This window comes from Heptranchias perlo, chromosome 5 (genome assembly GCF_035084215.1).
Source record: "Heptranchias perlo isolate sHepPer1 chromosome 5, sHepPer1.hap1, whole genome shotgun sequence".
In the NCBI taxonomy this organism is placed as follows: domain Eukaryota; kingdom Metazoa; phylum Chordata; class Chondrichthyes; order Hexanchiformes; family Hexanchidae; genus Heptranchias; species Heptranchias perlo.
The window spans coordinates 82,260,443-82,287,471 of record NC_090329.1 but is presented as its reverse complement, the minus strand read 5'-3'; the positions used below and the strand labels follow the sequence as shown (position 1 = coordinate 82,287,471).

The window sequence follows — 27,029 nt, the reverse complement described above, 5'->3', positions numbered from 1 at the left end:
GGTCACTTTACATAAATTAGGTGCAGAGTAAATCTCCCTTCACCTCGAATCCACAATGTGCATTAGCCCAGTCTAAGAAGAGTGCCCCTTTGCTATCTATGTACCACTTTTTCATTTGCCACTTGATCCATACTTCTGGCTTTTCAAAATAAGACTGTGCTCATTTATAAGCTGCATTATACTGTGCTTTCATTCGTCCAAGGAATTAGATTGAGGTGGTCTGAAGAAATTTTAATTACGACCTTTACAAACATGAGAGAGGGGAATCTTTTATTCCCATCAGTCTGGACAGCATTCAACCTAGAGAACCAGAGGTGAAAAAGCATAGAATCATACAGCACAGAAGGAGGCCATTCAGTCCATTGTGCCTGTGCCTCTTTGAAAGAGCTATCCAATTAGTCCCACTCCCCTACTTTTTCCCCACAGCACTGCACCGTTGCAATAGGAGGCAGAAGTCAAGCATTAGAGGCCCAACAGCGATGGAAATTTGGGCAGGATCCAAAAATGCCAGTCTTTGCTCAGAAGATTTGTGGCTACAAATCTGCGCAGGGGCTTAGAGTAGATGGTACTTCCATCTGCTCCAAACATGGCCCCAATGTCAGAGGAGGCAGAGCCAAGGGAGAGGGCTTTCCCACATTGAAAATTTCTTCAGCATGTCTCCTTTCCGCCCAGTGAACTGGATGAGAGGAAGAACCTGCCATCAGATTTAGCTTGGAACTAAAGTGCTGAGGTTTCCAGGCCAGGGACGTGGCCTGGAAGACCGCAGAAATGCAGGAAGCAAATCTTTAGATTGTCCCCTTCCTTTAAAGCAGGCCAATCAGCAGGGCCCCCAAGCGGCCATCTGGTATTGCATTTTCCATGTTTCCCCTCTAGTTGGCACTCAAGACGCACCCATGCTGATTCAGGTTCCCACCAAACTTATGTAAATACATTGACCTTACACTTACTCCAGATACTCCAACGGGGGCAGGGAAGGAGGTCAACTGCACCCACTCCGTCGCACATATGTCAGTGGAGCGGGGCAAGGATTTTTGGGGCCAAGATATATATCAGGAAGTAGTGAAGCTTTTAAAACCTAAAGATTGTCGGGAAAAATCTCCATAATTTTGAAGTCCTGAATGACTTAAGAGTTTGATACTGTGCAATGATGTTTGATTTCAAAACCGTAGGGTTATAGGGAGGAGGAAAGGCATGTAGGATGGTTTATTTGGAGCTTGGAATTCAGGAGCGCTGGTCATAGTAATGTTGATAAATAGAAAAAGGTTGTAATGCAGAAATGATGGAGGCAGAAGGTGACGGAAGGATTGCCAATCAAACGAAAAGTTTTTTCCTGTATCCACTCCAGGAGTGAAATAAAGGCGCTAGAGGAGCTACTGCAAATATGGGAAATCTGTGAATGAACTTAAGAGTTTATAGAACGTTTTCACTTTGGGCGTGGGTGGAAAACAGGGAGTCTCGGATCAGCCGTTTGTTATACACCCCGCTTGGCGTACCCAAAGTGCAAATTACCCCCTTAGAGTGGTTAAGAAGAAACGTTTCACACGAAAGAGGAACTTCAGCTTCTTAGAGGCAGCTTTAGTAATGGAGGACATGTAGGAACTCCATTTTTTTTTATTCGTTCATGGGATGTGGACGTCGCTGGCGAGGCCAGCATTTATTGCCCATCCCTAGTTGCCCTTGAGAAGGTGGTGGTGAGCCGCCTTCTTGAACCGCTGCAGTCCGTGCGGTGAAGGTTCTCCCACAGTGCTGTTAGGAAGGGAATTCCAGGATTTTGACCCAGCGACGATGAAGGGATGGCGATATATTTCCAAGTCGGGATGGTGTGTGACCTGGAGGGGAATGTGCAGGTGGTGTTGTTCCCATGTGCCTGCTGTCCTTGTCCTTCTAGGTGGTAGAGGTCGCAGGTTTGGGAGGTGTTGTTGAAGAAGCCTTGGCGAGTTGCTGCAGTGCATCCTGTGGATGGTGCACACTGCAGCCACAGTGCGCCGGTGGTGAAGGGAGTGAATGTTTAGGGTGGTGGATGGGGTGCCAATCACGCGGGCTGCTTTGTCCTGGATGGTGTCGAACTTCTTGAGTGTTGTTGGAGCAGCACTCATCCAGGCAAGTGGAGAGTATTCCATCACACTCCTGACTTGTGCCTGGTGGATGGTGGAAAAGCTTTGGGGAGTCAGGAGGTGAGTCACTCGCTGCAGAATACCCAGCCTCTGACCTGCTCTTGTAGCCACAGTATTTATATGGCTGGTCCAGTTAAGTTTCTGGTCAATGGTGACCCCCAGGATGTTGATGGTGGGGAATTCGGCGATGGTAATGCCGTTGAATGTCAAGGGGAGGTGGTTAGACCCTCTCTTGTTGGAGATGGTCATTGCCTGGCACTTGTCTGGCGCAAATTTTACTTGCCACTTATCAGCCCAAGCCTGGATGTTGTCCAGGTCTTGCTGTGTGCTGGCTCGGACTGCTTCATTATCTGAGGGGTTGCGAATGGAACTGAACACTGTACAATCATCAGCGAACATCCCCATTTCTGACGTAAAAGTCAAAGAGGAAAGTGAGGACAAGAATGTTGATAGATGAAGGACTAAGCTGGAGCCATTAAATCTAAGAGGTGGTAGCTGTTGGTTAGATTGCAGGAGACAAGAAGAAATTGTAGGGATGAAATTGGTCTTCAGCGTTAGCATAAAAGGGGCGATATCGAATCAGCAGCCTGTTTCAAACCCCGCCTGATTTTCTTTACCATTGACTTTGGGTGTAAAATGGGCTCCCGGTTTGCTATAAGCCAGTTCTGTGCCACCACTGAAGATCAATTTCAACCCCTTTATCTTTAAGGAATTGAAAGAAACAAGAGACTAGATTTCCCAATCAGTATTATGTTAACATTGTTTAAAATAAGTGAGTTACTGCCAGTGACAAAATAATTTCCAATGTAAAATTTAGACAAAGATTATCATTGCTTCACTGAAGGGCATAGATTGATTCAGCATGCCAGAGGCTTCCATGGTGTGAACACCGGAGGTGTGCAATCTAACAAAAAAATAACGTTGCGTGGAATCAACAGCAAAAGAGTGGATAGGATTGAAAATGTTTACTTATTTGCAGTCAGTCTATTTACATAGCCAATATCCCAATTTTCAAAACTCAAAGGGAATGACTTTTCACGGGGGTTCACTTACTTGTCCGCCCATAACTTTGACGGAAGAGCCACGGAAACAACAACAGCAACTTGTATTTATATAACACCTTTAAGATAGTAAAATGTCCCAATGCATTTCACAGGAACATTATCAAAAAAAATTTGACACCGAGCCACATAAGGAGATATTAGGACAGCTGACCAAAAACTTGGTCAAAGAGGTAGGTTTTAAGGAGCTTCTTAAATGAGGAGAGAGATAGAGAGGCGGAGAGGTTTAGGGAGGGATTCCAGAGCTTAGGGCCCAGACAGCTGAAGGCATGACTGCCAATGGCAGGGCAAAGTAATTTGGGGATGCATAAGAGGACAGAATTGGAGGAATGCAGATTTCTCGGAAGGTTGTAGGGCTGGAGGAGATTACAGGAAAAAAGAATAAATGACCATAATGCAATGTTTTCAGAGGCTCTTCTACTGAAGTTATAGTGGACGAGCAGGAGAACACCTGTGGAAATTCACTCCCATAATTCACAGAAATACTTTCACTGTTGTATCAAATGCTCCATGCTCCAAGCTCACATTGTGTGTGCAAGTAGAGCATTTTTCAATGAGATCAGCCTGAACTTTAGCCCCAGTTTTAACCTAACCTGCACGGCGAGAATGGGGTAGTTTCTAGCTGAACGCCCATTTTAAACCCTACCCGATTTTACTCTCAATTGAAAAGTCACAGTAAAGGAGGAGGTAGTAGAGAAATTGGATAGGATTAAAATAGATAAAGAGGAGGTACTAAAAAGGTTGGCAGCACTCAAAGTAGAAAACTCGCCCGGTCTGGATGGGATGCATCCTAGGTTGCTAAGGGAAGTCAGGGTGGAAATTGCAGAGGCTCTGGCCACAACCTTGCAATCTCCTCAATGGAATTCAATGTAGACAAATGTGAGGTCATCCACTTTGGATCAAAAAAGGATAGAACAGGGTGCTTTCTAAATGGTAAAAAGTTAAAAACAGTGGATGTCCAAAGGGACTTAGGGGTTCAGGTACATAGATCATTGAAGTGTCATGAACAGGTGCAGAAAATAATCAAGAAGGCTAATGGAATGCTGGCCTTTATATCTAGAGGACCAGAGTACAAGGGAGCAGAAGTTATGCTGCAGCTATACAAAACCCTGGTTAGACCGCACCTGGAGTACTGTGAGCAGTTCTGGGCACCGCACCTTTGGAAGGACATAATGGCCTTGGAGGGAGTGCAGCGTAGGTTTACTAGACTGATACCCGGACTTCAAGGGTTAAGTTACGAGGAGAGATTACACAAATTGGGGTTGTATTCTCTAGAGTTTCAAAGGTTAAGGGGTGATCTGATCGAAGTTTATAAGATATTAAGGGGAACAGATAGGGTGGATAGAGAGAAACTATTTCCGCTGGATGGGGATTCTAGGAGTAGGGGGCACGGTCTAAAAATTAGAGCCAGACCTTTCAGCAGTGAGATTAGAAAACATTTCTACACACAAAGGGTGGTAGAAGTTTAGAACTCTCTTCCGCAAACGGCAATTGATACTAGCTCAATTGCTAAATTTAAATCTGAGATAGATAGCTTTTTGGCAACCAAAGGTATTAAGGGATATGGGCCAAAGGCAGGTATATGGGGCTAGATCAAAGATCAGCCATGATCTTATCAAATGGCGGATCAGGCACGAGGGGCTGAATGGCCTACTCCTGTTCCTATGTTCCTATGACATCGGGAGGCGGGAAGAGGGGGACATCGGAGAGGGAGACATTGGACATCGGAGGAGGGTGGAAAGGTAGGTTGATTTAGTGTTTTAACTTCGTGCAATGGTTTGTTATTTAATTTATTTTGTTTCTTTTTGTGTGATCCGGCCCTTCAGGCCTGGTTTTACAAGGCGTGAATTGGAAGCCGTGGGAAAGCTGCCCAGGTAAGTTAAAAATCATTCTAACTACCTACTATGTCACAAGTAAAGTACCTTATGTACCTCAATGAGGCACATTTGGCTCTTTAACTATCATCCCGTTGGCTTTAAATGCCGGCGGCACTTATGGATTCGGGAAGCCCATGCACACACAGGTGCGTCTGTGGGAAACTCGGAAGTCAGCGGGTTGGAGCCGGCTTCCGAACTCGTTCTACATTTTTGCAATTTTTGCAGACCCCCCGCCCCCACAATTTAAGTTTAAAATTGAGCCCAATAGAGTACAAAAGCAAGGAAGTTATACTAAACCTTCATTACACACTGTTTAGGCCCCAGCTGGAGTATTGTGTCCAATTCTTGGCACCGCACTTTAGGAAGGATATCAAGGCCTTCGAGAGGATGCCGAGGAGGTTTACTAGAATGTTACCAGGGATGAGGGATTTGAGTTATGTGGAAAGACTGGAGAAACTGGGGTTGTTCTCTATTAAGCAGAGAAAGTTAAGGGGAGATTTGATAGAGGTGTTCAAAATCATGAAGGGTTGATCGAGTAAATAAGGAGAAAGTGTTCCCTGTGGCAGAAGGGTTAGTAACTAGAGGGCATAGATTTAAGGTAATTGTCAAAAGAACCAGAGGCAACTGGAGGAAAAAAATGTTTACGCAGCGAGTTGTAATGATCTGGAATGCACTGCCTGAAAGGGTGGTGGAAGCAGATTCAATGTTAACTTTCAAAAGGGAATTTGATAAATACATGGAGTGGAAAAATGTGCACGGCGGTGAGGAAACAGCAGGAGTGTGGGACTAATTGGATAGCTCTTTCAAAGAGCCAACATAGGCACGATGGGCCAAATGGCCTCCTTCTGGACCATACCATTGCATGATTGGAAGGGGTATAAAACAGGTGTTCGACCCGAGCCTACCCCATTCCCACCGGGCAGGTTAGGTTGAAATCGGAGCTTTTATATGAGTGATGCCTAACCACAGCAGTCAGTCGAACTTGCACAATACCTCTTTTTGTTTGCTGGTTAGTTCCAAATTTCGTAGATACTGCCGGTGCTCTTGGTCATTTTTATCTGCAATAGATTTCATAACCTTTGCTCCATTGATAGCATTTTCAATTTGTTTACTTAGATATTTTTCTCCCTCTGTTGACAGCTCTGTAAAAATACAGCACAACATTAGCCCCACATTACATAGGCATCCCCTTATTGCAGACAATTACTCAAGCAATCTTTATCAACTTGCTTCCCTCTCCCCCGTGTTCCAATTTTCTCCTCTTACCCCATCTCTCCTGAATGTGGTGAATCATCCTGATGTACATGCAGTTCCATGGGTACCTGTGCCCATCAATACCTTGCCTCTAAGTGACCATTGTTCATGCTTGAACCTGCACAGTCAGTGCCAGCGAACTATTCAACCAAGGAAGGTATTACAGCTAACCTAATCCTGACATCACTAATTACCACAGATGAACATTTCCAGTTAACATTGGATAACAATAAGGAATGGGGACAAATTATTTGCCTGCCTAATCTGAAGCTCCATCTAATCTAACACCGCCCAAGCCAAGATTTACTAACTCAGCACAGACCAGGATCAAACCTGGGACCTTCCTTTCTGGTCTATTTAGCTCAGTAATTTTTATTCAGAGTTACCAGATAAACTCTGATTTTCTTACGAACACAGGAATTGCTAGATAAAAAAAGACCAAGTCCATCTGGTTCGCCATCCACCATCCTGGTCGGCACATGATACAATGATAATTGAGTTGCTGACTAATCATAGCAATCAATCTCTATCAATTAGTCTACAGCAGACCCAGATGTGAGGCGAGGAAAACCCCAGTGGTGGAGAGCTTTGGGAACCACAAGTCCAAAGTCACCTGTTCCTACCCAGCATGCTACACTCACCATACATTTCTTCTCAATTTACTCATATACTGTGTCCTAAAATATTATTTTCTGAAAGAAATCTATCTAATTTGCATTTGAATGAATCAATACCATCTGCTTCCATCGTCTCCCTAGGGAGCTTGTTCCATAGATTCACCATTCGCTCACTGAAATGATGGCCCCAATGTTTACGGGGAGGCAGCGGGGCGACCTTTAGCGGCAGGGAAACCCAGAAATACAGGGAATGCGGACATTCTGTTGAATTTGACAGCAGGACCGCATTTGAATTCTTTTTCTCCGTTTTCTGCTGGCCAGATTGAGAGGCTGGCTAGCTGTCAAGTGGGAAGGCCAGTTGTAGACGGCAACAGCCAGTAACTGGAGAGGAGGGAGAGATCCCGGGGGTGGGAGAGATCTCATTAGGGGAGGGAGAAGATCGCGGGTTGGCATCGGATCCCGGGGGAGTGGGGGGGGGGGGGGAGGCCGACCTGGAGATCGCAGTGAGGAAAGTTGACGTGTCGCAGGGGAGAAGCCAATCGCGGCAGGCTAGCTAGAAGGGCCGGTGAGAAGCACTCCTGTTCCTCATAGCTCACAAGCAGTGCTGGAAAAACACTTACCAGCTAGATCCAGCAGTTCTTGCCTCCCTTCAGCTGCCGGGTTTCCTGAGCCCTGGGAAACCCCGTCTGCAGCCGATAAACCTAAATGGCTGCTAAATTCTGAGGCACGCAGCCTCATTAACATATTTAAATTTCTGACCCATCTCTCGAAAGCAGGTAACTCGCCCGCTCATAACCCGCCCAGGTTAAACTGGAAGTAGGCACGTTTGCAGCGGGTTGGGGGTTGGGTTTCATATTTTTAAGAATTTAACCCACCCCTGCCCCTCTCCCACTTGTCCTGGAGGGGTTAAAATTCCCCCCAATGTTTCTGCAGATTAGTTTTGAATTTACCACTCCTTCGAGCGCAGACCATATCCTCTGGACACCTGTCATAGGTTCCATTACCTAATTCCTTTAAAATCCTAAAAACAGCAATCATGTCACCTCCCAACCTTCTCTTTTCCAGTGAGAAAATGCCCAATTTACATAATCGCTCCTCATAATCCAATCCCTCCATCCTCTCAATCATTCTGGTTGCTCTCTTCTGTATCCTTTCAAAAGTCACAATATCCTTTTTGTACTGTGGCGACTAGAACTGTACACGGTATTCTATTTATGGTCGCACCAATGATTTATAAAGTGACAGGATTATCTCACTATTTTGGCTTAATATTGACCATTTAATACATCCCAGTATCTGATTCTTACCTTATTAAAAAAACAATTTCTTTCACAAAAACTTTAAGCAACAAAAATGTTAGGATTACTTTTTTCATTGGATTCTTAGGGGAAGGGTCAATAGTCTAAATTTATTGTGAAATCCTAGCCTGCAGCGGGAGATCCTGCCCCAGATATTTCGCTTTAGCGCAATTGGGGTGGATCTCTGGTCTGATGGGACTTCCGCCCACAACTAAGATGCACCCTTGACCCTGGCTGGTCTTCTGTCCATGGGGCCATTTAATTACTTTTGCAGGCTCTCTAGTGTTTCTGGGGCCTCTGAGCTCTCAATAAAAATTCGCTGTTTTTAAAAAAAGTTATAATTGTTCTGTTAGAGCCTGTGCAATTGATTACTCTGCAATCCACTGCATTAGCTTCCCAGAATTTAAAATTAAATCCCTTCTCTCCACCGTAATCGCACACTAGAATGCCCGATACAAACAGGCATCTCCTGAGTCTAGCACTGCTGTAGGTCAAGTGATGAACAATTTGTCATTTGATTGATTCCATATGTGGCCCATATGTGATTGGATGTATTGTACGTTATCCATCACGTCTGGCAGGAAATCCAACTGGTGTGAAAATAAGTGGGTGGAGCAGAGTAAATCTGTCCCATTTTGTGTCCCCGTCTACCCTAGTTCCATCCACAAGATGGAGAAATGAGGGCGGAAGATATTGCGTGCTAAGTACAAGCTAGCCACTCCCAACAAGGGAGAGAAAGAAAATCACCTTGGGCTGCTCTCACACATTCACAGCTTGCATTTTTCAAAAACAGAAATAAGAACATTGCTTACAATAATACTTCAAATTTGGAAATGTCACCGTAGACTTGTGATACATTTTTTGACATGCACTACAAGAGCACTATTGGAAAGAGCAACTAACCTGTTCCATACCTTAAAGGGATAAAGCTGTAAAAGTGCATTGTATTTTGCAATGTACTTTACCTTTTCTATAAATTAAATCCATGATAACATGATTGACAATATCATTCTGCTGCTGACTGAACTACCAATTTTTAAATTTTATCTTAATTTTAACTGAAAAGGATCAAGGGAACACTGAAGAAAATTGTGCGACACAGCATCTGCTACAGTGCAAATTTGCTGTGGCAGCTAACATGGTGACATATCAGCCACGTTGTGTCACCACCAACGACACCTCCTATTGGAGGCAATAATATTTTATTAAACTAGGAGCGTCTGGAGTAGTAAAAGTATTTACTTTAGAGACCTTCACAATCAGCAATTCAAATCCGAGCAGAAGAATGTCACTCACTTTTGAGTTTCTCTGGAGAAACCTGTTGTAAGCTTTCACTCACAGCAAGCAAGAGAACGAGCCACACGGTGAACAGAATGTCTTTCATTTTGCTCTCCTGGTTTCAATGGGGCTCAATCTGAAAGAGAGAAGAATGATGACTGCACTACAATAGAAAGTTTAGTAAATAGAGCGAAATCCAAATTGAACTGGATACAAAGAGCAGAATGGACATAATTTTGCATACTTCAATGGCTTGCCATTTTAAAAAAGTCTCTCTGAGCACATAAGCAACCATTTTTAATATTCTGTGTTATTAAATCTTAATACCATAATGATGGCAGAGCAGACAAGAGGCTGATTTGTGTTTGAGGACACAACCACAATTAGTTTATTAATTGCACATTTTGAGTAAAAACAAACCTACCAGTTGGTGCTCTAGAGATAGAGAGAAGGGGAATCTGATTCCTGGCAGGAATTGTGCTGGTGGTAGGGAGGAAATATGGGACCTTTTTGTTATCCTGCATTCTCTTCTAGTGAGGAGGATGTGGGCTGTTTCATAACAGTGGTCCATCCATTCAATCCCCAGTAATTTAGATGTGGTGGGCTGCCTTGTGATTCTGATGCTTATTCCTTGGTGTGATCCCATGCAAGAACCATGAGCATTTTGAGCTGTGCTAATACTTGGATATTCTGGGTTGTACCTCGTTTTATGAATATCCAATTTTTGAGCTTTGAACCTGATTTGGGAAACTAAACACTAATAAAAATCCAGTTCTCAGTTTTCAGCACTATCGGTCATTTCAAGAATTTGGCAGAACATTTTTTCCAAGCTTACAATTAGACAGTGGGAAAATTAACAAGAGGACTAAGGAGAAATTACCGACTGTGTTCATGGAGCATGTACCCAAAAGCAAAAAAATGTGTAGGACAATCTAATAACTGCAAACAGTTTTCTGTCACAATTTGGTGGAATTCCCACCAGCTCCACCTCTGGTGCCCCCAAAGTACTGTACACCTGCATATCCTACCTACAGGACCTGGGAATATAGGAACAGATGCAAGCAGAGATGGTACACTTTAAAAAAGCTGCCAAGGTAAGACCACCCAAAGGTACAATTTGCCAGGCATATGCACAAGTATACACACAGTATGGACTACAGCTTAGGTATGTGTCTATCACTTTGTACTTGTCAGGATGTCAAGCTCCTGTTGCTATCCAATGGGAAAGGAAATGAAAGTGCTGATCATGCTTACCAATGTGTCAGTAACAATTTGATACATCCAACAACAGCAACTTGCATTCATATAGTACCTTTAACACATGTCCCAAAGTGTTTCATAGGACCGTAATTCAGACAAAAATTAAAACCGAGCCAAAGAAGGAGATACCAGGATGGATAACTAAAACTTATGAGGAAGGTTTTAAGGAGAGTCTTAAAGGAGGAGAGGTTAAGGGAGGCAATTCCAGCGTTTAGGGCCTAGACGGCTGAAGGTACGGCTACCAATGGTGGAGCAAAGAGAGTAAGGGATTCCCATAAGGCCAGAGTTGGAGGAAAGAAGAGCTCTTGGAGGGTTGGAGGAGGTCACAGAGATAAAGAGGGGCGGGGCCATGGAGTTGGTGGACCGGGAGCCAGTGTTGGTCAGTGAGCACAGGGGTGATGGGACTTGGTGCGGGTTACGATACAGGCAGCAGATTTGTGGATGAGCTCAAGTTTATGGAGGGTAGAAGATGTCCGGCTGGCCAGGAGATCATTGGGATAGTCGAGTCTAGAGGTTAACAATAGCATGGATAAGGGTTTCAGCAGCAGATAAGCTGCAGAAGAAATTATGGTTCATCCAAGACTGGATGTCAGACAAGCAGTCTGACAGTAGAGGCAGTGAAGGAGTTGGGAGTGATGGTAGAGAGGTAAAGCTGGGTATGTGGATGCTGACTCTTTGTCTGCACATTATGTCACCAAGGGGCAGCACGTAGATGAGAACGAAATGGTTTTTCTAACTGCAGTGAATTGGGAACTAAGTAATTTGTACTGTTCCAGTTTAAAGGGCTTAACAGCGTGGTCAATGCATTGCATGGCTCTCCAACTTGTGGCTTAAGAATTATTTATTGTGACAGGCAGAAGTGAGGCAACATAGACAAAATGTATTCACCACTTTTTTTTTCTAGACGTTCACTTGTACTGCAGTGCCAAGTCTCTCAAGGCCAGTTGCAGCAATTTGTAAATATTTAATGCATTCCAGTGACAGAACTGCTACTGCAATCATTTTGAAAATTGCCTATCTTTCTTCCTGTTTACTGATAAAATGGACAGTTTCATTTTGCAAACCAGCAGACTGTATGTGCTGGGTAGATAACAACAAAATGTAGCCATTCTATTTATATATGAAACAGAACTAATACTCTATATATTGTAACAGACCCAATAAATTATTGTACAACTTTAATAGATCCTATAGAGCTCTACATACATTGAAACAGACCCAGCAAAGTACTGTATGCATGCCCATAAATATGAAGGTTTCCCTTTTAATAACCCACCAGAGTCAAATGCACTAATATGACAAAACACTCAAAGCGATAAAGAGAAATGGGAATAGAGGCCGGCACATGGGATTAGGACTACTGCTCGTGTGAAGGATAAACACCAGCAAGGACCTGCTGAGTCGAACGCCCTGTTTCCGTGTTATAATTTCTATGTAATACTTATTTACAACATCAACAACTTGCATTTAGAACAACAAGAAGAACTTACATTTATATAATATCTTTAACATAGGAAAAGATCCCAAAGCGCTACACAGGAACGTTATCAGATAAAAACTGACACCGATCCAAAGGAGATATTAGGATGGTTGGCTAAAAGCTTGGGCAAAGAAGTATGTGTTATGGAGAGTCTTAAAAGAGGAGTGAGAGGTGGAGAAACAAAGAGTTTAGGGATGGAATTCCAGAGCTTATGGCCTAGACAGCTGAAGGCACGGATGCCAATGAGGGATGGATAAGAGTCCAGAGTTTGAGGAACGCAGCATTCATGGAGGGTTGTAGGCCTGGAGGAGGTTACAGAGATAGAGAAGGGCAAGGCCATGGAGAGATTTGAACACGAGGATGAGAATTTTAAAATTGTGGACTGGGAAACAATTTAAGTCATCGACTACATGGGTGAACTAACATGGTGCGGGTTAGAATACGGGCAGCAGAGTTTTGGATGAGCTCAAGTTTATTGAGGGTGGAAGATGGGAGACCAGCCAGGAGAGCATTGGAATAGGAGCGACCATTTAGAACTAAGAAAAGAAGACATTTCTTCACTCAGAGGGTTGTGAATCTTTGGAATACTTTACCCCAGAAGGCTGTGGATGCTCAGTCATTGAGTATATTCAAGATGGAGATCGATAGATTTTTGGACTCTAGGGGAATCGAGGGATATGGGGATCGGGCTGGAAAGTGGAGTTGAGGTCGAAGATCCCATGATCTTATTGAATGGCGGAGCAGGCTTGAGGGGTCGTATGGCCTACTCCTGCTCCTATTTCTTATGTTCTTATGAGACCCACTTGGCCCACCTTACAGATTGGGAATGCAAATTTCTTGAAAAAACATGAAATGCTTTTAAATGGACCAGGAGGTCCTACAGGAGGGAGGAAAAAAACTAATTATAAACAAGTGAACTAAAACACATCAGATACTGATAAGATTACTAGCACAAAAATATGAAAAATAAGATCGATGACCTTGCTAAAACCAATGTAAAATGTAACAAAACAGTCACATGGCCACAGCCCAGGACAATGGACACTTAGCGGAGATATATTAATGAAGACATATAAGCTGTCACTTCTATTTCCACATTTTGTATAGTGCAAGCAACTGTGTTTCTGAGGCTCACTCTCTGCTGTCCGTGAATCTTCCATTCCAACGTTTGACTTTCACAACCTTTTAAAAGTCAATGGACAGTTAACTATCCTTGTGCTGTCTGGGTTTCTGATCTTATTGTGCTGGAGCCAAACTGGCTACATCTTTTGTCACCTCTTGATACCTGATAAATTACAAAGAGATCTAGCCATGACAGCCTGTCAGGTGAAAGGAAGCTCCTTGTATCGTTCTGTGGTTTTCTGAGCATTGCTGTAAATTTCTGGTGCATGATCCAATAAAACTGTCCCTATGCAGAAATTCAAGTTGAAATATTAATGTGGGTTCTGCTATATTATGAATTTTTTTTCTAGTAGCAGCCGGTTATAATTTATATTGGTGCAGAATATGAATGTGCAAAACTTGGGCTGTAGCAAAAAAAAACATAACCAACCAGAGGAAAATTATATCCCCTTTATGGAAATTTAGATTTCAGTTAATGTAATTATATATTTAGACATAAAAGCTTAGGAATTACTGTTGGCAATATTAATGGTCGAACTCTAAACTCCATTTTAATGCAGGCATTTTCAAAGGGTTAATGCTTACGTTAACAGAAAAAGAAATGTCACATAAGACATGATAAGCCTTTGTCCTCTAATATCATATTTGCTTGAAAAGTTAGATTTTAGCCATTCACTGTTCGAACAAAAGTGATTCCTTTAGTGATTTTTAAATTTAATTTAGGTTTTTTGATCCTCATTATGAAGAATGTCAATGCTGAGGAATGGAGAATTTATTTTTGAATTTGTAGCCAGTGTCAGTATCAAGCACGCCCATATCAAATGCAGCACAGAATAAAGATCTCTACGCTACCCTAGAAAGGTGCACCAAAGCTACCGAAGTCCAGAGTTAATACCTGCGCAGCTGAAAATATACAGCAGTAATTCATGTATATTTTTACTTCGCCATTTTAAAATTATTCAAGATCTGCACACATCTCACACTATTCACAACCCAGGATGAAATGGAGGGTAGGAATGATCCATTCCTTAGAACTGACATCCTTTATCATGAAACTCTTACCAGGCTTCTGTCAATGTAACTCTGCAACTTATTAGGTGGGATTGTTCTTGACACACACCTGGATATTCTGTCCCAACATCTGGGTAAAACGTGGCTCAGTAGTAGCATTCTTGCCTCTGAGTCAGAAGATTGGGGATCAAGCCTCACTCCAGAGAGTTGAGCACATAATCTAGGCTGACACTCCAGTACAGTTCTGAGCGATTGCTGCAATATCGGAGAGATGTTAAACGGAGGATCCGTCTGCCCTCTCAGGTGGATGCAAAAGATCCCAAGGCACTATTTTGAAGACGGGCAAGGGAATTCTCCTCGGTGTCCTGGCCATTGTTTATCCCTCAACCAACGTCACTAAAAAATACTGATTATGTGGTCATTATCACATCGCTGTTTGTGGGACCTTGCTGTGCGCAATATGGCTGCCGTGAATCTTACATTGTAACAGTGACTATACTTAAAAAAAAAGTACTTCATTGGCTGTAAAGCGCTTTGGGATGTCCTGAGGTCATGAAAGGCGATATAAAAATGCAAGTCTTTCTTTTCTTTCTTTCCACTCAGCAACTCTCCTGGATGACGTGACTGAAATGAAGAATTTGTCTCTGTGGAAAAGAATACGAACCCACATTCTACCCCTCTACTGTGCAATGCACTACAACATTAACCTTCAACACCACCTGAAGCCACCGTAGTTTTAACAAACACTGCTATAAATCCTAATACAAGCAGATCTTTTAACAAATCCCATTTGTTTCCAGTTATAGTTGATATTGATAATTCAGTGTAAGACGTCTGAGAGGCATCAGGGCTGCTTTCCAATCAGCTACACATCACAGGATCTACTGTATACTTTTAACCTCTGCATTAGAAATGGAGTCTGTTACACCTCAAAGCAGCTATATGTCAGAATTAAAATCACTAATATTTTAGTTGACTAATGCCTGAATAATGTGCTACTGCAAATCTATTTAACAATTAATTTTAGCCCTCTGATTGCTCTATGCCTTTGAGAGGCTATAATTTTGTGGACAGGTGTCCAAATAGCTAGGTGATCCCAGTTTGCACTTAGTACCATCACAGCTAATTGTTTTGGTTAAAAAGTCATAAATTATAAAACTGGAAAGTAAAACTAATCAAATTATAGCATTCCTTTAAAGAATAATCAAACCATAGATCTGCACCAATATGTAAACCAGCGATCAATCTTTCTCTTTAAAGAACTTTCAAAAAATATGTTTATACCGCGACTGTTAATTATTAAATGTTTGTTTTCCCATTTAGATTTGTAGTGATTAGTTTCAAGAAATAAAGTAGTTTAAAAATCTTCAGGTAAACCAAAATGAAAGAATATATTTCCTTTGAGGCTGTTTTGCCTTCCAGAGGGTACTGTAAAAGCCAAATAAAGTTTACTTTTCAAAATGTATTTGTATTATTATTATTATACGTGCATTAGCTCATTTCTAACCCAGCTGGTCCCGCCTCTCTGCTGGTCAGTTGTGGTGATAAATATAAAAATGAGCCTATCACTGTCTTAAAGCCCTCCCTCTGAGATGCAGTCAGACTGCAGCAAGCCGGGAATATGCAGCTGCAGTCTGGCTGTGTGCCAACACCGAAAACATTGACCCTGACAGATTCTACCATCCATAACAATAGCAACCAAAGAACACCAGCCGCTTAAAAAAATGGTGTGCTATTATCATGTTGTAGGCACATTGCTAAAAAAAAATTCTGTTAGTAAAGACAATATATAAAAGAGCAAACTTCGAGCTTAAAACCTAAACTCTGTGATCTTCTATTTTGCTCATCCCTCGTCAAGAGGGGAGCAGCAGCCTGCTTCCTGGTCAAAGGAATACTGCTTGGATGGACAAATAGTGACTGTCACTAAGCAAATAGTGACAGCAACCCCCGTACAACAATCTCTCTCATATTTTTTCTCCTTTCCTGATAAGAGGGGAAAGGAAAATGCTAGAAAGCTCGTCTCTGCTCAACATCAATAAGAGACTGGATTGCGAACCCATGTCCTGTCACTCTGTGCCGATGCTCCAACATATGCACCAGCTATTTAAAAACAAAAGCTGTAAACTGTGGGGACAGCCCCTGGGATTTTAGCTATCTTTGAACTGTACTTAGTGCAACCACTCTCCACCACCATCACCACCACCCACCCCCCGCCCCTCGCCCCTCCCATGGTAGCATGTTTACTGCACCTGCTTATTACATGTTAGTTTAGCTATTGGAGACAGTACTTGTTAGATTGAGGGTAAGCCTTAATCCTTCAAAACTACACCTAATAAGCAGCTTTGGGAGGGGTGAAGGTAGGTGAAATGTATGGCATACCTCTGAGTTGGATCATTTTGCAAACATATTTTGAACATATTTCCAGCAGAAAAACAAAGAGAATGCTTTTTACGGTCAAAATGATAAATCTACAAATTGATACTACTTTTTTGGGAGGGAAACAAAATGTTCCTATTGTGTTTTTTAAAAAATGTAATGTAGTTTTAGCAGTGTGCCGAAGGCCTCACCCACAGATGGTGCTTCCTCCACTGTAAAACAACACATCCAAATAGTTACAATGAGCATTAGCAACACTGCTTTGGAATTCCTTCGACAACATCGTGAGGCAAAACCACTCTTCAAACTAATTACAGTATCAGAATACGTGTCCTTTACAGTTTCACTATAAACATTAATGTCAAGAGTTCACAATAGTTTTTAAGTTACTTTTAAGCACAGACCCTAATGTCAGATTTTTCAACTCGCCCCCCACATTCTAAACTTTAGGATGAACTAGGATAGAAAACGTTTTAATTCACCTCTCACTCTGATTAACAACACATTTGAGATCTGATAGAGTATTGTTTACATAAAATTATGTAAATAAAATTTGAAAACAATTAAAATCAGTTGATTTATTATTTACAATATTTTTCAATCTGCACCAATTATTGTTTATTTTTAAATTCCAATTGCTAGAGTTTTCAATTTCGTTTTCAAATATTACAAATAATAATGTTGGGTTACATCTGCTAAATCTTTATGTTACGTATCGTTCAATTATACAATATATTTTAGAACAATATATTTCCAAATCATCATTTAAAGATAGAAACATTTACTGTTGTTTTATATAAGCTATTGTTTTTTTTTACACAGAACTAGTAGCAGCTACTCTCTCAAACCATTAGAAATGGTAAAAACCTTTCTTGTGCCCATACCTTGTACAGAAGTCTGTCCCTGCCCTGCTGATCTCCGCTTCGCACCGCGATCCTGAGTCCTTTTATCCTGGGACTCAAGGTTACATTTACATTTCTGTTGAGTCACCAATACGCAATGCTGAATAGGTTTCTGGGTCTTTCTCGAATAATCTAGGTGGACTGTCTTTCCCAAAAAATAAATGACTGGAATTCACGCGATCGTGCAAATCCTGCATGGATCCACCAGTGGGCAATACGACACAGGCTACAGACTGGTAGACCGATCAGCTCGACGTGTTTACTGGGAATTTTTAAATAAATAATGCAGGATTTATTCCCTCGCATACCTTGACGTGCTTATATGACTCGTAAGCACCACAAAATAACTTTTCTGAGATTAAATTATTTTTAGAAATGCATATCTTGACAATTACAATTTTTGATTCATTTGCACAAGTTGGAGATGTTCAAAAATATTATATTCAATATTGTTTAATGCATTGCGGAAACCAATCATTTTAAGGTCTTTTAAAAAGGTGGTTTAACAGGGATCGATTCTGTACACACACGTGTTCCTGTCGGCTGTGGTACTCACTTTTTGTTATACTTTGATTGTTACACATTTTTTTCCAATACGGCACTTAAGTTTAAATGAACGTTTAGCTAACCTTTTCATACTTTAATAATTCTGATCTGTACATTTGTCAATGTAATGTGATTTTTTTTTCCCTCCCAATTCAAAGACATTTGTTAACAATTAGCATCGCCCAATTGCGGTTACCCTACGAGCTCACAACATGGTCACTGGTGCAATCGTCTCTGAAAATGTTTGGGTAAAATGAGCCGAGGTCACGGCTCTCCAAACGTGAAACATGTCGCCTGTGCAAGCTTCAGCTTTGTTTTTTCAGTGAGGAAGTTTATTCAGGCTCCAGAACAAGAAGGATTAGTAGAAGTTTTTAGTTGCAGTCTGCGTTTCTCAGACATGTTTTCATGAAGGAAACTTAGCTGAAAACAAGTAGGTATGTAATCATGACGTGCTTTTTTAAAAAAATCACTCAAAAATGACCTTAATCTTTTTTTCAAAAATATATAAATAAAACGATACATGTTTAAATCTGCAGTTACAGACTGTTAGTTCAGTTTTTTGTTGCAACAAATTGTATGCATGTATCTATGTGTGCATGCGTTCATTGCAACGTTATCCTAAACCTTTAGTGTATTACAGGAAATTCTTGTCTGGTTAACTTTTCCAAGAAAGTTGTTACTTGACGGTGAGATGCAACAGGCGTTTACTGCAGAAAGAATATAATTGCAGAACATGAAAGGTTAGTGCTTTTCAATCGCCATTTCATTTTGCTAGCAAGTTTATTCACTCAGCTTTTTTGTTGCACATTTTTCCATTTCTAAAACTCTTCTAATCAGATTGTTTAATGTGGGCAGTTTATCATAAAATCTATATGTATATATATTTCTTGTATTATAAGTTGTGTATATATATATATATTATGTATGTGTGTGAGTGTCTGTGTCTATGTCTGTACGTTCCTAGAGGAAGTAAAGTGCGGCAGTTTTAAAATTCCACTTGGGGTCTTGAGGAAACCATTATTGGATTAATCTGGATTGTTACAAATTTTGTCATCATTGTAGCTATTGGATTTCATAACATTATTTTCAGGAACAATTCCTAATTTAGCACATGGATATTGTGAAACAAATTCTTTGTAAAGCAATAGTTTTTGTGAAAAATCAGTTTGAATTTGTTAAAACATTTTGTACAGATATTTGTGAATAGCATTGGAAGAGTTGAGGAGGGAACATTCTCCTCAAGGATTGTTGTATTGGTCAATTAAATATGTAATTTTAACAAAAAAAAATCCACTCCTTGCATTGTGGATTCTGAGTAAACTGACCAGGTCCAAGGTACTAATTCCAGGTGCGGTGTCAGATAGTTGATCATAGCTGAGGTGGGAGGAACTACAATTGGTTGTAGAATCTTTGGACTACAACAGGATGGGGGAGAGCAACCAGAGTTTCTGCTGTTGCTTGCATTGGCATGGTTAAAATCAGGAACTCCTACAATTACAAGATCCCTGCTAGAAACAGCATGTTTGTGAATTTGAGTGAGGACAGGAGCGAGCTTGATTGTGATGCTCCCTTGGTCAAATAACCTTTACCAACACTCACTGTCTAGGTTCATATATGCTGAGCTGATAAACAACATAAAGCTGGCAGTACCCATGGAACCATTGGAGTAATTCTGCTACCAGCGGGGAAGTCACTCCCAAAGGGAGCATCAGATGAAGATAAGGAAGCAACATTCTAGCTCTAAATCTCAAAGCTGCACTCCTGCAAGCCCAGCTTCCAGCTGAGAGCTTGAGAGTGGAAATTTATCCCTATTATTTTAACATGAGCTACTGCCTTCAGTAAAGGAAAGTAGGGAAATGGGGAAAGGAGGAAAAAATTTGGAGTGGAGAGTTTCATTTAACAATAAATTTAAACAACTGTTAACAGTGCCACCACCATCTGGTTCAGAGCAGATTTTTCTTGGAGTTGGAAATGTAATCCAGATTTTGGATTAAAGCTGTTTCTATCCTGGCATTGATTAATTTCATGTGCAATGGGAATCATTCTACTGATATCTTAATTAAACTTTTTGTGCTATGTTTAACCAACCAGTGCATTATTTTAAAGGAAGTGCGGCATCTGTAAATGCTGGAAATGTTATAGACTGATCATTTTATATAAATAATATGAAAATGAGAGAAATCTGAGACGTAAATTTTCTGAGTATGTACTGATGGCAGGGAACCCGTGCCTTTATAGAATCATAGAAGGTTACAGAATGGAAGGAGGCCATTCAGCCCATCGAATCCGCGTCGGCTCTATGCATGAGTAATCCAGCTAGTCCCATTGCCCCGCCCTATCTCCGTAGCCCTGCAAATGTTTTAGTTTCAAGCACTTATCCAGTTCCCTTTTGAAGGCCATGATTGAATCTGCCTCCACCACTCCCTCGGGCAGTGCATTCCAGATCCTAACCACTCGCTGTGTAAAAAAGTTTTTTCTCATACCATCTTTTGTTCTTTCGCCAATCACCTTAAATCTATGCCCTCTGGTTCTTGACCCTTCTGCCAATTGGAACAGTTTCTCTCTATCCACTCTGTCTAGACCCTTCATGATTTTGAACACCTCTATCAAATCTCCATAGAACCATAGAAAAGATACAGCACAGAAGGGGGCCATTCGGCCCATTGTGTCCGTGCTGGCTCGAAGAACAACCAGGTGCCCATTCGAATCCCACTTTCTAGCACCTGGTCCGTAGCCCTGCAGCTTACAGCACTTTAGGTGCAGGTCCAGGTACTTTTTAAAAGAGTTGAGGGTCCCTGCCTCTACCACCAATTCGGGCAGCAAATTCCATACACCCACCAGCCTCTGGGTAAAAAAGTTTTTCCTCATGTCCCCTCTAATCCTTCCGCCAATCAGCTTAAATCTATGTTCTCTAGTTCTTGAACTCTCCGCTAGGGGAATCAGGTACTTCCTGTCTACTCTTTCTAGGCCCCTCATAATTTTGTACACCTCAATCAAGTCTCCCCTCAGCCTCCTCTGCTCCAAGGAAAACAACCCCAGTCTATCCAATCTCTCCTCATAGCTGCAATTTTCAAGCCCTGGCAACATTCTCGTAAGATTGTAAGATACAAGCACTTCCTCACAGGAAGGGGGAAAAATCTAGGACTCCATTCTACAAAAACATGTGAGAGACGATTGTATGAAGTTGCACTCCTTGTGAAATAAAGAAATTACATTTATATAGCACCTTTCATGACCTCATGACATCCCAACACACTTCAAAGTCAATGAAGTACTTTTGAAGTGTAGTCACTGTAGGAAACGCAGCAGCCAAACTGCGCACAGCAAAGTCCCACAAATAGCAATAAAATAATGACCAGATAATCTGTTTTAGTGATGTTGGTTGAGGGATAAATATTGGCCAGGACACTGGGGAGAATTCTCCTGCTCTTCTAATAGTGCCATGGGATCTTTACCTGAGAGGGCAGGTTTAACATCTCACCCGGAATACAGCACCTCCAACAATGCTGCACTGGAGTGTTCGCCTGGATTATATGCTCACCTGAACCCACATCCTTCTGACTTGAAGGTAAGAGTGCTACCACTGAGCCAAGGTTGGCACCTAAATAAATAGACAGAAAATTGTGAGGACCATGTGTCCTAATTCCTGCTATGCACTCTTGTTGGGTGTGGCTCCCTGCAGACAGTGCAATTTTGTAAAATGACATTCTTAAATGTTTAGCATTAGAAATATGTACACTTCTTCTATAGTTGTGAAGATTTCAGGGAAAAAAGTGCAGCTTTGCTATTTTTGAACAGATAACACTGCTGCATCATAACTGAAATTAATTCTGTAGTGTGCAATAATAAGAACATAAGAACATAAGAACATAAGAAATTGGAGCAGGAGTAGGCCAATCGGCCCCTCGAGCCTGCTCCGCCATTCAATAAGATCATGGCTGATCTGATCCCAACCACAAATCTAAAGAACACAAGAAGTCGGAGCAGGACCCGGCCACATAGCCCCTGGGCCCTCTCCGCCACCCACAGGGCATTGACCGATCCGAACTCAGCTTCATGTCCAATTTCCTGCCCGCTCCCCATAACCCCTAATTCCCTTTACTTCTAGGAAACTGTCTATTTCTGTTTTAAATTTATCTAATGATGTAGCTTCCACAGCTTCCTGGGGCAGCAAATTCCACAGACCTACCACCCTCTGAGTGAAGAAGTTTCTCCTCATCTCAGTTTTGAAAGAGCAGCCCCTTATTCTAAGATTATGCCCCCTAGTTCTAGTTTCACCCATCTTTGGGAACATCCTTACTGCATCCACCCGATCAAAACCCTTCACAATCTTATATGTTTCAATAAGATCGCCTCTCATTCTTCTGAACTCCAATGAGTAGAGTCCCAATCTACTCAACCTCTCCTCATATGTCCGCCCCCTCATCCCCAGGATTAACCGAGTGAACCTTCTTTGTACTGCCTCGAGAGCAAGTATGTCTTTTCTTAAGTATGGAGACCAAAACTGTATGCAGTATTCCAGGTGCGGTCTCACCAATACCTTATATAACTGCAGCAATACCTCCCTGTTTTTATATTCTATCCCCCTAGCAATAAAAGCCAACATTCCGTTGGCTTTCTTGATCACCTGCTGCACCTGCATACCAACTTTTTGATTTTCTTGCACTAGGACCCCCAGATCCCTTTGTACTGCAGTACTTTCCAGTCTCTCGTCATTAAGAAAATAACTTGCTCTCTGATTTTTCCTGCCAAAGTGCATAACCTCACATTTTCCAATATTATATTGCATCTGCCAAATCTCCGCCCACTCACCCAGCCTGTCTATATCCCCTTGCAGGTTTTTTATGTCCTCCTCACTCTCTACTTTCCCTCCCATCTTTGTATCATCTGCAAATTTTGATATGTTGCACTCGGTCCCCTCCTCCAAATCGTTAATATAGATTGTAAAGAGTTGGGGACCCAGCACCGACCCCTGTGGAACACCACTGGTTACTGGTTGCCAGTCCGAAAATGAACCATTTATCCCAACTCTCTGCTTCCTGTTCGATAACCAATCCTCCACCCATGCCAGAATATTACCCCCAATCCCGTGATTTTTTATCTTAAGTAATAATCTTTTATGTGGCACCTTGTCGAATGCCTTCTGGAAGTCTAAATACACTATGTCCACTGGTTCCCCTTTATCCACCCTATACGTTATATCCTCGAAGAACTCAAGCATGACTTCCCCTTCATAAAGCCATGCTGACTTTAAGGAACTTTCCCTAGGGCTGGATATTAAAGGCTGAGGACTAATGGATGGCAGAATGTTGGCGCCAAAGATCACTGGCCTACAACAAAAGCCACTAGTCCATCAATATCACTGGAACTAAAAACTTGTTTACCTTTTACACATAAGTGCGTTTTGAAGGCGGTTTATAAAAAGCTTGAATAAGAACTTTCTGCTGAATTCAGCAGCTCATTCATTAAACCAATCTCCCTTTGAGGACCAATTTTGGAAGGTTCTGCCAGTGGTCCAGAGTTTTGCTGGTGGGTGCATTATTGTAGTCCCATTCTCCATGCACCACATTTTGCAACACCTAAGCCCCAATTTGAACCCAGAGCGGGAATCGAGCAGGCAGGGTGTGTGGCGAGCACCAAACCCCCACCCCCAACCCTAGCAGCATGAGCCCTTAGAGCATTTTAACTCCAGGGCCTCATCTGCATGACCCCCAGTCAGCTGCCTGCCCAAAACAGGCGGCCAGTGCACGGGAGCAAAGGAATGCTAACCAGCACTTGGGTAAATCATGGGGAGGGTCTCATTTGAGAAGGGGGGTGGAGTATCCCGGAGCAGGGGAGGCCTAAACCTTTCTTGTGCAGCCTGGAGGAGCACTTTCTCCCCTCCTGGTCCCACAATGACAATTTTTTTAAAAGGTTTTATAATAACTTAGCAGTTTGTGCTTCTTTTGGTTCTGGATTTTCTTCCTGTTATCTTGACCTGACGTGAAAGCCACAGTGACTTTCCTGCTCGGGGCAACAGTTAAAATTGCAGCCAGGGCCTGATGATGTCATCAGACCCAGAACTGCATATTTAAAGAAGGACCCCTATAACTTCAGGTGGGTGGTTTTGCCGCCTGCTGAAAAGTGCAGGTTAAAATTCTAGAGAACTGGATCGAAGTGGGATGTGGGTGGGTAAGTCACCTGGTTAGTTTTTGCCAAGCGGGTAGGGTTAAAATCACCCCTTTAATTTCTGGGGCCACAATGAGGCTGCAGTACATGCACAAGTACCTCACTTTGGCCATTATTAAAAGTATGTTTCACACCAATTCTTACAACTTTGTGCAAGAGTCCAACCTCGTCCATATAAAATGGACGTATCAGTGATCCTGTAATCTGGCCTGTTCAAGTAGGTTTCTTAAAGGTAGATTTTGTTTTTTTTCTGCAAATTCTATAAAAGTTTGCTGCATTTTGACCCACTCATACTTGGTCTTGATGAGTAGTCCACCATTTTTTCTTTTTTATTCCCTCCCAAAAGTTTCCTTCATTATTCTTGGTTGCTGCTGGCAGTTAAATTGCATTGTACAAAGTGGGGAGGATGGACATTCCTTTTAGAGTTCGGATCGTACTGCATGATTCACATCAAGAAGAGGAGTTGATGATGGGCCAGCAAATGAGGTTGCAACAACATTTGATGTGTTTGTTCTGCACACACTCTACCCACAGTCTGCGTTTATAGACCCTCCAAATGTGCCTGGACTTCTCGGAGGAAACCATTTCTTTCCTACAAGAGCTATACAATTTGCTGCAGGGTGTCGTTTATGCAGTAGTCCTGAAATTCCATGGGAGTACTCCCAGTTTCCTGCAATAACTTTGGTAGAAGACCGGCGGAACTCTTGGAGAAATGACTTAAGTTTCTGAAAACGGATTTTTTTTTATTCGTTCATGGGATGTGGGCGTCGTTGGCAAGGCCAGCATTTATTGCCCATCCCTAATTGCCCTTGAAAAGGTGGTGGTGAGCCGCCTTCTTGAACCGCTGCAGCCTTGTGGTGAAGGTTCTTCCACAGTGCTGTTTGGTAGGGAGTTCCAGGATTTTGACCCAGCGACGATGAAGAAGAGCGGATGGCTCTTAGACCAGGACCAACCTCCGCATCCATGATGCTGACGACACTGAGAAACCCCCTAACAGCCTGAGCATCTGGTTCCAATTTCTCAGCTGCCACATGCTAGAAAAGTGTGCCGTCTAGCTTTGGTACAAAGAAGGTGTACGTGCAGTGTTTGATATAACACCTCCCAGAAGTTGCAGGAGTTTGAAACTAAAGTGTGTGCCGTGCTTGATAGGCCACATGGGGGGGGTGGTGACTCCCGTTGGAAAATTTGCCAAGTCAACCCCTTTTTTGCCAGACTCTCAAAATCGAGCTTCAGTGTTCTGAGAATTCTCAATTATTAAGAAAAATATAAATTGTGGTCTAATGGATAATTTTTAGGTAATTTCAAGCTCTGTCCCTGAGGAGCTGCACATAATTTGGTTTAAATAGGTTCTTTGATGTAATTAATAAACAATATACAAGTGTAAAGGTCCTACCCATGGCCTCTTCAGTAACTGCAGGTAGGTTTTAATTTATTTAAAAATGGAAAGAAATGATTATAAATCTTCTAATTGCTGTGTCCCTGGCCTCTAAACATTTTCAAGGACAGATGCTGCATCCCCATACATTATGAAACTAAGGAAATGGGTTAGAAAACAGTCAGCTGAGTACACATTGCTGCCATTTTTTCATGCTGACATAGCTGGGGGACGCTGAGCGTAGTATTGCTTGCTACAGAATGCTTTAGTTATTTTTTATAATTATTTTACGCTCTCCTAAGTCATGTGCCAAAAATGTCATCAGCCCCGGCATAGGATCAGCCAGCCATCAGTACACAGAGAGAGGGAGAGGAAGCAAACCCACCTTCCAGCCAGCGGACCTGTGGCCCATTTGGGGGTCTAGGCTCTGCTGCTGGCCTGATGGTCCCCTTGCAATAGGCGCATTGGAATCCTTATGTTTGGCTGGAGCTGCTGATTTTGCTGCTATCACTCTTCCCCGTCCCTCTGCAGTGGCGGGAATCCAATATGTGCCTGTAGTGGCGCGGCACATGCCAGCTATTTTTAAATAAGTGAATTCCCCCCTGACTCTAGAAGGTGGGTGCATCCTGGCACTGATACCGGATGTTGGTCTTGCAGATTTTCATTCCCCCCCCCCCCCCAGTATGCCTGACAGAGTGTATTCCTTCGCCTTCTCAATGCATTATATTCTTACAATCTGTAAATACTTCTTCTACCAGCAGGGCAAGAGAGACTTCACTCACTGCGAATGGATGCACACCAGTACAAGCTCTTTAAGGATGTCATATTAGAAATCATAGGCAAGGAGAGAATGCAGCCAAGCTAATGATTATCATAATGTTCACATTCTATAATGTCCTACTGAATGACATACATGCAGGCACACACATGAGTAATACCACAGAAGGAAGCAGGCAATGATAGTGTTGCTGGATTCTGGTTAATTGAAGTTACATATGTGAAAATTTGCCCTCTTTTCACAGAAAGGGAGAAACAGAAAGAGTTAGCAACTGGTACCTACCAATAAAGCCATAAATCACAGTATCCTGCAGCACAGGCATCACATAATCCAAGCATCAGTACAGGTACGTGCACCCTAGAGGGTTTAGTTAGTGAGTTTGTAGAGGGAGTTCAGGTGTGTCACAGTGCAAGGCTGATGAAGAACAAGTGTTGCTGATGACACAAGGCCAGGCACCTCCTGAGTCACGTTCCCACATGGTTACTGGCCATGCTGCAGCACTTGGGGACTCA

General features: G+C 42.2%; 2 protein-coding genes across 8 annotated transcripts in view; one reads left to right on the top strand and one right to left on the bottom strand.

Annotated features, from left to right (window-relative positions):
• The window catches only part of clu (clusterin), a 37,479-nt gene extending 19,730 nt beyond the window's left edge, over positions 1 to 17,749 (bottom strand). The window contains exons 1-3 of the mRNA XM_067984747.1: positions 17,633 to 17,749; positions 9,518 to 9,635; positions 6,046 to 6,194 (exon numbers count right to left, since the gene is read on the bottom strand). Of these exons, the coding sequence (XP_067840848.1) occupies positions 6,046 to 6,194; positions 9,518 to 9,605 (237 nt within the window). The 5' untranslated portion in view covers positions 9,606 to 9,635; positions 17,633 to 17,749. The remainder of the gene's footprint in view (positions 1 to 6,045; positions 6,195 to 9,517; positions 9,636 to 17,632) is intronic.
• A 677-nt stretch (positions 17,750 to 18,426) lies between these two features.
• The window catches only part of scara3 (scavenger receptor class A, member 3), a 46,544-nt gene continuing 37,941 nt past the window's right edge, over positions 18,427 to 27,029 (top strand). For 3 of the 7 annotated variants that reach the window (XM_067984741.1, XM_067984740.1, XM_067984739.1), the window contains exons 1-3: positions 18,428 to 18,630; positions 18,827 to 18,936; positions 26,762 to 26,863. Coding sequence is in view for 4 of the 7 variants with exons in the window: in XM_067984737.1 (XP_067840838.1) it covers positions 18,930 to 18,936 (7 nt within the window). In the remaining 3 variants the exon portion in view is untranslated. Of the gene's footprint in view, positions 18,631 to 18,826; positions 18,937 to 26,761; positions 26,864 to 27,029 lie in introns of all 7 variants that reach the window. The other 4 variants (XM_067984738.1, XM_067984735.1, XM_067984737.1 and 1 more) reach the window with 3 other exon arrangements.